This window comes from Cavia porcellus, unplaced genomic scaffold, assembly GCF_034190915.1.
Source record: "Cavia porcellus strain 051 isolate PalLab524CR breed Dunkin Hartley unplaced genomic scaffold, mCavPor4.1 scaffold_5, whole genome shotgun sequence".
Classification (NCBI taxonomy): Eukaryota; Metazoa; Chordata; class Mammalia; order Rodentia; family Caviidae; genus Cavia; species Cavia porcellus.
In genome coordinates, this window is record NW_026947488.1 from 35,254,649 (window position 1) to 35,266,893 (window position 12,245).

The window sequence follows — 12,245 nt, forward strand, 5'->3', positions numbered from 1 at the left end:
GGGTACCTTCCTGACCTGCACTTTCTGCTTTCTCGATCAGCACTACCTCCAGGACCTCCACTGTACTATATGGTAGCTATGGCCACATCCAACTGATGAGCGTTTGGAATGTGGCTGTTGACTAGCAGCCAAATTTTCAGCCTAACTTCCTTTAAATCTAAAAACTAGTGTTTGGTTCCATTTATTAAAAATGTATTATGTATGATCAAAATTGACTGATTTTAGAACCCACTCATCCCAATGTATGTGAATTTCTTCATCTAGCTGTAGATTTTATGAGACTCAAATCCAGATCAAGTATTTCTGATGAAAATGCAGTACTTGTATTGAGAAGCGCTATAATATAAAATAAACACTCGCTTTCAAAGGCTTGGAGTGAGAGAAAGAATGTAAACTAGCTCATTAATAATTTGTCACTTTGTGCTTTCAGTGTTTATTTGATCATTTTTTCATGCCTAAATCTTGTAACCTGAACAACTGCTTCTAAGATAATGATATGCAGTACATTAACTAATGTTAGTGTCCTATTTTTTAAAAATTCTGTATCATTCCTTTTTTCATTTGTTTTAAAAGTAATAAATAAATAAAAACAATTTGTCACCTTGATCATGTGTTGAAATGGTAAATGTGGAGATACCAAGCGAGATGAACAGGTTATTAACATAGGGGTCGCTGGCCCCTTTCACCTGGGGCTCATGTGGCCACCAAATCTCTGGCAATGGCTGTCGGGGTCGTGTGGTGTCTACAGTTGGGCGGCTCTGGGCTGCTTCTGTTCCCTGCAGCCACTTGACCCTCTGCCAGGTCCCTGCAGAAGCGGTCTGCTCTTCCCAGAGCTAATTTGTCCCTCTGGGACCTCACTTCCCCGTGAGCCCTGTGAAGGCATCACTCACACTAATCCAAAGCCCTGGGGATGTGTGTACAACCCAAAGGGAGTGAATCATTATTTGACCTTATCTTCCTTCTTTCTGGCAAAATAACACCACTCCTTTTGGGAAACTGTAGAGTCAGGTTGCAAATTACTCAAGCTGAAAATAAGGCTGGGGGCCAAGTCTCGGTGGGCTTCCTTCAGGAAGGGAGCCTCGCTGTAATGAGCTGCTTTAGCTTGGACTGGAAGGATTAAGGATGTACTAAGGAAGGTATTTTGCTCCTATTTCCTCATATCTCAAAATCAAATAGGATTTAAAAAAGTAAACAGGTCTTCTGCTGCCTTCAGCTGTTATTTTATAATACTGAAGATCTGCCTTTGTACGGACTTTAAAAATTAAACTTAGTGAAATTTCTTTGAAGCAAATTGGGGAAGACCAGCTTTGTAAATTCTCTGTTGGGGGTGATCTATGTTGCTTTAGGAACTTCTAAAATGCCTTAAAGTTAATTCAAAGAAATTAATTTAGAGAATATATTGTCTTATTACAAGGCCTCATTATATTTAAAAATGAGGAAACAAAGCCTAATATCACCTGTTCTTTAGACAATATAAGTGAACTGTGTTTATTCCTGCCATGGTAGAAAGAGTACAAGGAAACACTGGGCTTGGAATTGGCCACATGAAGAGTGGCCACTGTGGCAGCCACAGGAACCTGGCACCCCTTTTCCTCCTCCCAGCAAAGTGAGAAGAGGCAGATTGGGAGCTGCACCCCAACAACACCGAGCCCACAGGAGAGAAGGGTCAGGATACCCCAGATGGGCGATGCACTCTGCACACAGGTGTGATCGGTCCCTTCCACACACCACCAGCGCCATGTCAGGCCCAGAGCAAGCCTGGAAGCCACTCCGGAGCTCGCCCTTTCCTCACTGACACAAAACCTCAGTGACTGTGGAAAAAGTACATACTGTCATTCACCCTAGCACCATCGCTGACAATTTTCCTATGCTGCGATCATGATGTGAGTCTAATAAAACAGCAGCAAAGCTATCCCTAAAAGGAATTGTACACTGAAAGAAAATGTAGAGCACGTAACTGAAGAATTACTGAACATGACAATGTTTCTCATGTGTAAGAGTTCCTAACCTTATCCTCAGGACACAGAAGCAGCTCGAACCTCAGCACCCAGAGCTCAGTAAATGCCTGGGCAATAACTGTAGAATTTTACTTCCTTCCACTGTATCCAAACTATGAAACCAATGGTAATACCCAACCTCAGCGTGTACTCACAGGAAAGAGACTGAAGACGAAATTCATAAAATCCAGCGACCTGTAAACAAGGCAGGGCACACTGTTAATGGCCTGCTTACAAACAGAGCAGGGGGACATCTGAGGAGATCTCTGGCTCTCTCTGGCTTGGGCAGTGATGAGCCTATCACAAGTCAGAATGTGTCAAGCAGAATATAAATCACAGTAGCATGTGTCAGCAGTATTTTGTTGGTCAAGTTACTGTCATCACAATTAATAATCTCTGCACATTTGAAAAATCACAGGAAGCCAGGCATGGTGCTTCACACCTATAATCTTAGCACTCAGGAGGCTGAGACAGGAGGATCACTGCGAGTTCAAGGCCAGGCTGGGTTACATAGCAAGACCTCATCTCAAAACAAAAATACAAAAAGCCACAGGAAAGACAGTCATTATGCAGGTGCCATTCTGCTCAATATAGGTAGGTTCTAGGCTATTCTTGTTCTCTTTCATATGCAAAAGATTTTCTGGCCAACTTTCTGTTCACATTCACAGGCAATGCACACTGGATCATCAAATTTCTGCTTAAAAATCCAAAAGTCACATCTAGACTCACTCATATCAAAATGCACAGGGGAAAGGAATATTAAGACCAGTCTACTAGGGCTGTACAAGTAAGCTTTTTAGATCCCTATAATATAATTTGAATTTTTTTGTATTTTTCTTTTCAAGCTTCAAGATCTTCAGAGGGAGCTGGAGATTTAGCTCAGTGGCTAAGCGCCTGCCTTGCAAGCACACAGTCGTGAGTTCTTATCCCTAATACTGATTAAAAAAAAAAAAGATCTCCACAGAGGCTGAAAGCTTCAAGGTTAAAAATGAAAAGCATGAGGTTGTTTACAGGAGCCTGGGAGACTGGAGCTATGTTCAAAAATGTCTGCTAAAATATCATGCCCGGCCCTGAGCAAGGTCACCTAAAGTACTCCAGTGTGTCTCTGTCACATGGGACAGTTCCTTCCTCCCTGGACTGTCCTGGGCAGCTGCTGGACAGCTGGTGTGCTAGAGGACATGCAAACTGTGGGCCAGGAGGGTAGCGGTCCAGGTCCAGACTGGGGATTGGGGGGGGGGGCAAGACCTGAATGCTGGGCACACAGAGGGGCAGACAGGGTGACAGGCAGTCCAGCTGCCCACGGATGCACTCTTCACTGATCTCTGGGTGAGGCTGCTGTCCCAGGTGTGGGGTGGGGCTCAGGGAAGGCGACTGAGCCCATTCTGAGGCCTGACTAGGTCACTGTCAGAATGAGCAGATTCCATTTGGGCCTTGTGGGACTTTGGCTGGCAAGACCGAACCAGAGTGTCCTTCACCAGATGTCCATGTAGACTGGACACAGTCAGCAAACATGGCCCCAGGCTGAGGCCACTGAAGAGGACCAAGACAAAGATGCAGGGAGAGAAGGCCAGTCCCTGGTTCAATCAGCTACATCTGAGCTCAAAACCTATTTGAAATTAGCCCCACAACTGGACTCCTCCATAGCTGTGGGAAGTAATGGTTCTATCTTTTTTCCCCAAAGTCAATTTCAATGGGGTTTTCCATCACCTGGAACCAAAGACTCCAGGTAGGAAGCAACCCAAATTCCAAGTCTCTGGGAACTTCAGAGAAGGGGAGCAGCACGTGGCCAGTTTCTAGATCCCCACTGTGATGCAGGGAGCCCAGACCTTGCAGCTTTCATTCCCGCATTCGGCTCCCTCACCCAAATCTGATGGATAGGACCTCTGGGTGAGGCCTAAGACTCCACTGTTGGAAAAATTCCCCAAGAGATGTGGACGTGGGGTGCCAGGCTTAGAAACACTGGCTCTGCAAAATTAAAGCACTGGGCCACCAACTTCACAGGTAATTTTGACCCTAACCGACCGCAAGGAGACCAGCACTTGCCTTGCCTCATACTTCTCATCGATACAAAAGAGTTGAATGCAGAACACACTGGCGTCCCCTCTGTAGACTGGGCGGAAGCGGCCCGGCTCCTCAGGCAGCAGGATGGATGCTAAACTCCAGCGGCTGGCATTATATTCTTGCTCAGTGATGTGGGAGAGCAGATTGAGTTTATCCATGTCCTATGGCAGGGAGAAAGAAGGCTCCAGGGGGAGTCCTGCTCATTTGGGCAGGCTCATGAGGTGGCGGCTGCATCATCTTTACTTCGCACTGCTCCTAGCAAGGTAACCATCTCACCTACAAACTCACTGTAAGCCTGGCCATTAAGATGCTCTTAATGAAGCCGGGTGTGACCACCCAGGCCTGTAATCCCAGCATTCTGGGAGACTGACACAGGAGGATCACAAGTTTGAGCCAGTCTGAGTAACTTCGTGAGTTAGCAAGACCCTGTCCTGAAATAAAAAATGAAACAAGGGTTGCTCTGTGTAAAGGTTGTAGGTTCAATCTCCCATACCACACATACACACAGAATGGTCTTAATGAGATTCAGAACTTATAAAACTATTAAGACAAGTTCTCCCACAAAGGTCAGAAAATAAATGTTTGCCATTGGCCTTTGATAGAGGATCTATATTTTTAATCTACATCACTGGGTAGAAATTAGAGCACTATAGTCACACACACACACACACACACACACACACACACACACACACACAGGCGCACACACACTTACTCTTCCATCAGCAAAACAGCTCTGCCCCCTAAAACTGTTCCTACTGGGATTTTGTGCACAAGAATTTTACCTGGTGTTGGGCTAGTGTAGTGGTAAAGTCAAAAGAGGAAGAGCCTGATTTTAGGGGCACCTGGAAGGGGGTTACCACTTGGGGAAATTGATTCATTCTGAGTTCTTGGGTTCTATTAAATCAAAGACATACATGCATATGGTAAAAATTAAGATAATATTAGCCCTAAAACGTATAGGACATCAGCAGGCCTGTCTCCCTCAGTTTCCTGCCCTATTAGGCATTTTCAATGTTTTCATTTTGTGGGTATTTATCCATTTCTGAGTAATATACTTATGCTAGTTGATGAATTAATTCATCCATTTTTGAAACTTCCTACTGCATAGTGCTGTTGTGGGTGGATTTCCTCTCCCCCAATTCTATCTCCCCAGTACTGTAATTATATCACAGCCTAAAGTTACATCAGTACTTATGTTAGTGTGAACATGGAAGTGTTATTTGACTATGTATTGTTAATAAAGACAGGGTATTGCGGTATTGCTAAACACAGTAGAACAATGTGATTGTTTTCTTTCATACACTTTGCTTTGATTTGCTTGATTTCCTTTGTTGTTTCATGGGCTTCATCAGATTTGCCACATGTTGGACAGTATCACTTCTGAGTGATGGGGCATCGGAACTGATCTGTGAACTTCACTTTCCCACCTTGCCTCATCTAGACTCGCAGTTCCAGCCTGCAGCATCGCCTTGCTTATAGCTCCTGCTCCCAAGTGCTTTTTCTCACTCCCAGCTGAGGTCCTTTTAGCACTGGAGCCCATGTCCAGCTTCCAAAAGGCAACAGTGTGTGGAAGGCAAAATGCAGCAGCACCTGGCTAAGGAGGACACTTTGTGGGATGAACTGGCAGGGGCTGGAAGTGGGGACAGCATCCCAAGTGATGTGATCTGAAGCCTCCCCACTGTGCCTGTCAGGTTTGGGGTGCGTGGTTCTAAAGTGGCTGCACAGGAACCCGTGCTTGCAGAGAAGTGGCCCCAATGGTATGTGCCCTCATTCCTGAACTCCCTGGCGTGCTATCTCACAGGGTCAAGGGACACTGCAGATGCCATTCCATCAGGGCTTCTGCCATAAGGAGAGTACGTGGGGTATCACACGAACCCCAGGTATCATGAGTCCTCACGACAGGGAGGCAGGGGACTAGTGGGGCCAGGGTTAGGGTCAGAGCGCTCTGTGCCCAGGAATGCAAGCATCTCCATGAAGTGGAACAAACAAGGCAATCTTCTCCCCAACTCCTTCAGAAGCCCCTCTCTGTGGAGATCAGAACAGCAAAGCCATTCTGAACTCCTAGCCACCAGAGCCTTAGACTAATACAGGTATGTGCCACTTTGAGCCACCAAGCCTGTGGTGATTTGGACCACAGTGACACAATATTGCAGGGCCACAGCCCTGAAATGCAGGACTCCTCCCACCACTGTGCATGCCCTCACCACACTGCCTCCCACTGGCAGGAGCCTGAGCTTGCTTCTTCTTCTTCTTGACTTCTGAAAACAGTCACCAGGTTGCTTCCCTAGGGTCCAGCAGATGAACTAAGTGGTACAGGCAGGGAATGGGGTTCTGCTTTGCCCCATCTCGGGCTGTGTGCAGCCCTGCGCCTTGCCTTCCTTCAGCCAAAGCTCCCATCCTCGCCCTTACATTGTCCCCCTTCCCCTTTCTGCCTGGGCTAAGCCACTGTAAACTCCTCCATCGATTTTCTGGTTTCCAAATATTTTTAAAGTGCTTATCTTCCAATAACTCTTCTTTGTCTCGCCGCCTTTGTGGATTTGTGTCATTTTAGTGTTTTCTTCCAGCAGGGTCAGGAGATGAACTCGGAGATGAAGCCTCACTGTTTACCCAGAAGCCGTCAGAGTCCCAAAGGTTCTTTGCCAGGTTGACCCCCCACATCCTTGTTTGGGCCATCAAGGACCACTGGAGAAGACACTACCAACTCAGGGGAGTCCTTCCAGATCGAGCACGCCAGGGCTGCATCCTGCTGAAGTCACAGAAGACCATGCGGAACACTCCAGAGGCAAAGGGCTTCAGCTCCCTCCAGGCATAGCCACAGCAGCTGAGGGGCTCTCACCCCTCCTGGGGTATGAGCCCAGAGGGCTCTTGCAGGGTCTGCCCTCCATGCTCTAGCTCCAGGCTTTTCCTTTCAACCCAGTGGCAGCCATGAGAGAGAGAGAAACATTCACCCTGGCTGACTTCTGCAGAGACTCCTTCACTGTTCAGAATCTGGGAGGAAAGTGGCCACACGCATGGCCCTCCAGCAGACCTCCAGTGTCTGCAGTCAGTGATCAGTGCATGTGTCCCAGGGCCACCCTGAACCTGACTGCCCTGTCCCCTTCCCAGACAACACATGGAGTCTGCTGCCCATCACCAGGACCCCGCAGGTGCACACAGCACTGTGGAAGGCAATGTCTGATCCGACAACCACAGCCTCACCTCACTCCCTGGAGAAGACAGAGCCTGTGCAGGGGCCATGGAACCTGGCCACCCCCTTGGCTCTGGCAGAAATGGAGGGCGCCTCGAGTGTACACGGTCAGTTTGACCAAGGGCCACATGCAAAACACGGGTGGGTGGAGGGAAGCCAGGGATTCCCTGGAAGGGATGCATTTCTCCTGGCTGGAATCAGTATCCGGAGGGGCAGGCACTGGAGCCTGAGGAAGATGCGAAGGGCATGTAGCACCTTCAGGTGTGCACGGTATGAGTGTGTGTGTACACACTCACATGTGTGCACATGCTACAATAGAGTCCTGCAAACCTTGTGCCTCTGCAAAACATTTTCTTTTTCAGCAAGGGGAGGAAGAGAAGGGGTATTTACTGAAATTGTCACAAATAATGTATAATCCATAACGCTAATCCAAACTCTGGGGAGGGGTCACCTTCAGGGTCACAGGAAGCAGGAGGCTTTGTGGAGTGGGTCCAAAGGGCACTGGGTGTGAACTGAGAAAGAGGCGGAGTCTGGAGAAGAAAAAGGTGCTCAAGACTTAGGGGTCAGCTTGAACTTGGGGCGTGGCCAGTTGTCAGGCAAAAGCTCTGAGTACACCCTACCTGTATTTCACTGGCATTTTCACTGTGGGCTTCTGAGAGGGGTTCAGGTTCTTCCATGACTTTTTCCTGCAAATGACAACAGCGAGACACAAAAATTAATGGACCCCATGGCATCCCGATCCCAAGCTCTAGAGCAGCAAACCCAGGCTGGGAGGTGAAGGGAAGGAGCTTCAGTTTCCTTGACTGAAAAAGGAGACAGAAACAGTTCTACTCCCTAAGGTTGCTAGGAGGATAAAATAAGGATGGAAAGGGAGAACAAAGATGGACAGATGGGTCAATCAATTAACGGTGGATGACTGACAGGTGGCAGGCAGGTGTGCAGCACAGGGAGGGCTCCTTTTCCCTGAGGGTGTTAGTTATGACGTCATTTCTCTGATTGGTCTACATCACTAGACAGCTGCACTGCTTTTTCAAAAATCTGCTTCACTGAGTGAGGTATAATCAGCATACAATAGAGTGCAGATATTTAAAATGTACCTTTTGGAGCTGGGGATTTAGCTCAGTGGCATAAGCGCCTGCCTTGCAAGCAGGCAGTTGTGAGTTCGATCCCCGGTACTGATAAAAAGGAAAAAGACAAAAAAAAATAAATATAAAATAAAAAAATAAAATAAAATGTACCTTTTGAAAGTATGACATCGCCCCCATCAGAATAGAGCCCATGCCTTTCTCCCCTGCTTCCATGTGGCTCTGGCGCCTGCTGCTTGGCAGCTTGGGGACAACAGGTGAACCCCGATCTGTTCTTGGCTGCTGTGGCTTCGTCAGTGTTTTCTGGGATTTTATATGAAAGAAGACATGCAGTACTGGCAGGGGAGGAGGACTGTTCCTCCACATCTCTTAGCACATTTGGTTTGAAACCTCCCTATGCTGCTGTGGTTAGTAGGGGGTCATTCCTTCTGTCACTTCTGTCACTGAGTGCGACTCTGAGTAGGGATTCCCACACCCTCTCCAAGGCCCCTCCACCAGGCAGGATGGCCCATCTTAGTAGTAGTCACTCCTGTAGGGGCACAGTCAGGTCTCACTGTGGGTTTAATCTGCATTTCCTAAGTGACTAATGACGTGGGTGTCATTTCATGTAGCATGTCTCCATTTAGAAAGGGTCTGTTTCAGTTTTTGTCTCTGTTTTTATTAGGGTATTTTACAGCTTTAAAAAATATTAAGGGAACAACTACATTGTCAGATATATAACTGGAAATATTTTCTCCTAGTCTCTCTTTCGTATTCTTTTTTTTTTTTTTTTTTTTTTTTTTTTTTGTCTTTTTGAGACAGGGTCTCTATGCAGTTCAGGCTGGCCTTGAACTCACTTTGTAGCCCAGGATGGTCTTGATCTTGCAACGATCTTCCTGCCAAGGCCTCCTGAGTGCTGGGATTACAGGTGTGAGCCACCACGCCCGGCTTTCTTTCATATTCTTAAAAATATTTTCTCAAAAAGTTCTATATCTTGATGATGTCTAATTTAGCATTTATTCTTTTATGTACTATTTTGTATCTTTTATGTATATTTTGCATCTAAAAAGTCTTCACCTGACCCTAAGTCACAAATGTCTTCTCCTTGAACAGGTCTGGAGTTCACATTTAGGCCTACGATCCATTTGTAGTTCATTTCTACATTTGGTGAGTCATGGATTCAGATTTAAAACTTTTGTATATGGAAATGCAATTAGTTTAGCTCCACTTACTGAAAAGACCAACTGTTCTCTTCTGCAGTATCACCTACCTTTGTCAAAAACCAATAGTCTACAAGGGAATTTTTTATTCTACTCATTTAGTTGTTGATCTTGACAGTAATTCTACACTGTCCTAATTACAAGAATAGTCTTCAGAATAAGTCTTGAAATCAATTATAATCCTACACTTTGCCTGTTTTCAAAGTTGTTCTGCAATATTATATATCATGGATCCATTCTACTTCCATATGAACTTTGGAAACAATTATTTCTCATTTCCATAATCATTCCGGCTCATACTGTCATTGAGATTTCACAGAATCTAAAGATAAATTTGAGGAATTAAAATCTTGGAAATATCCAGTCTTTCAGTGTTTAAGCATAAGATGTCTTGCTATTCATTTCTTCTTTAATTTCTGTCACAAATGTCTTGTAATTTTCAGTGTACAAGTCTGGAACATCTTTCATAAGATTCATTTCCAAATATTTCATATATTTGTACTGTTTTTAAGTGGCACTTATTTCATTTTCTGACTGTTCATTCCTATCATACTGAGATGTAGTTGAGCTTGGCATATTAATTTTGTATGTATTTTACAAACTTGTTAAATATATATTAGTACTAATAGCCTAGACAACTGTGCTGTGAACATAAGGTTGTTTTAGTTCTTCCTTTCCAATCCAATGCCTTTTATTTCTTTTAATGTCTTTCTGCACTGGCTTAGTGTACACATCCAGTTTTGAACTGAAGTAAGGAGAACAGATATTCTCATTTTACTCCTGACTTTACGGAGAAAGCACTTAGCCTTTTACCATTAAGCATGATGCTAGCTGTAGGTTCCTCAAAAATAACCTTTATCAAATTAAGCTCTCTTCTACTCCTAGTTTTCTGAAGTTTTTACGAGGAATGGATGTTGAATTTGCAAGTACCTTTTTCTGCATATATGAGAATGTATGTATGGGCTTTCTTTAGCTTGTTAATATGGTGAAATGAATTGATTTTCTTATGTTTAAGCAACCTTGAGTTAAGTTGTATATATTGACTCAGTTACTTTTCCCATCAATGCTCCTGAGTGCGACTCTGAGTAGGGATTCCCAAGGCCCTCTCCAAGGCCCCTCCACCAGGCAGGAGGAGCAGGGATTTCCAGTTGTATCTCTTGTAATGTCTTTTGAACACCAAGGGTTAGATGACTTGAGTCTTTTTAAATTCATCAAGACACTCTAGGGCCTCCAACATGGTCCAGTTTGGCAAATGTCCTGTGTGTACTCTATCCCCAGCTTGCCCCTCCACCTCACCCATACTGCTCTTCACATTTTCTCTTTATCAATAGTTTCTCACTCTCTGGTCATGGCTTTGGCAATTTTGTGCCCACTTCTCATGCTAGGTGTTGAGCTTCTTTATTGCTTGGTTAGTTTTTCTTTGTTCACCAAATTTGGGGGTCTTTTTGGTTATTGTTTCTGCAAATATCTTTTTGTTCCAATCTTTCTCTTCTTCTACATAGGCTGTATATATTACATCCTTGAGGTTGGGCTATTATTGATAGATTGAGCTTCTGGAAAAAATATTTCTCTGTGTTTCAAGTTTACTAATCTGTTCTTGGTGATGTCTAATCTGTTATTAATTCTTCCAGTGCTTTTTTCAATTTATATATTGCAGCTATATATTATAGTCTTATTTGGAGCATTTTTATGTTTTTATGTATCTATTTAACCTTTGGAACATATGAAGTAGAGATACACTGAACTGTTTTAATGTTCAAACCCACTAATTCTAACATCTATTTCAGATCTAGATTTGTTTCAATTGATATGCTTATCTCTACCTTATGTATCATTTATTCCCTTTTATTTGAGCACATAATTTTTATTAGATTCCAAGCATTGTGAAGTTTACCTAGTTGAGGACAGGATAATTTTGTACCCCTACAAATACGCTTGGACTTTGGGATGGTTAAACTATGTGGAAACAGTTCGAACCTTCTGGCCCTTGCTTTGAAGATTAAAGAGGACAAAAGTAGTGCCTTTTCTGGAGTTAATGATTCCCCACAATGAAGGCAAGACTCTTCCCCAAAGCCATGGGAGTCATTAGATTTTCCAGTCTGGGTAGGGTAGGAACGGGCTACATTCTTGGCCTTGCCTGAGCACTGGGTACTGTTAACTCAGTCCTTTCTGAAGTTCTTCACTCAGTCTGACTATAGAGCTTTCCAGAGGCATGCTCTGATCAGTCCTCAGCTGCACACTCAAAAGTGGTCCCCTCAGACTAATGACATTTCTCTCTGTTCTCTGCTACTCTGTCCTTCAAGCTGTAGTGCTTTAGTCTCCATGGACTCATAGATCGGATTCATAGATTGGCCTCTTCTGTTCAAGAATTCGGCAGGTCTCTCCTGTTCTGTGCAGTGCTTGGAAATTCCTCAAGGAAGGAAGAGCCAGAGTGACCATGAGGTGCACCTGGGCATTTCTGTCTTTGGTTTTAGAGACAGGAGGGAAAATGTCTGTGCTTCATAAATTTTAGTGACTTTCTGATTGTGTGAGGCCAGTGTCTAACTCCATCTTAGTTCCTGGTGCTTTTGTCTTCAAACTGTCTACCAGTTTCATTTCCCTCAGCCCTTCAGCCCCCCCCCCCCCCATGTCATGCTTTCTCCCTAACTTCAGCAGAGGCCCCCTCCCTTCCCTTTCAGGACACAACTCCTGCAGGTGCCAGCTGTGTCCTCAT

The 12,245-nt window shown here is 44.8% G+C and overlaps 1 protein-coding gene across 4 annotated transcripts in view; it reads right to left on the reverse strand.

The window, feature by feature from the left end:
* Positions 1-12,245, reverse strand: part of Cfap61 (cilia and flagella associated protein 61) — a 262,922-nt gene that overhangs the window by 198,127 nt on the left and 52,550 nt on the right. For all 4 annotated transcript variants that reach the window (XM_063248629.1, XM_063248630.1, XM_063248628.1 and 1 more), the window contains 3 exons: positions 7,869-7,934; positions 4,041-4,219; positions 2,153-2,192 (listed from right to left, as the gene is read on the reverse strand). In XM_063248629.1, the coding sequence (XP_063104699.1) occupies positions 2,153-2,192; positions 4,041-4,219; positions 7,869-7,934 (285 nt within the window). The remainder of the gene's footprint in view (positions 1-2,152; positions 2,193-4,040; positions 4,220-7,868; positions 7,935-12,245) is intronic.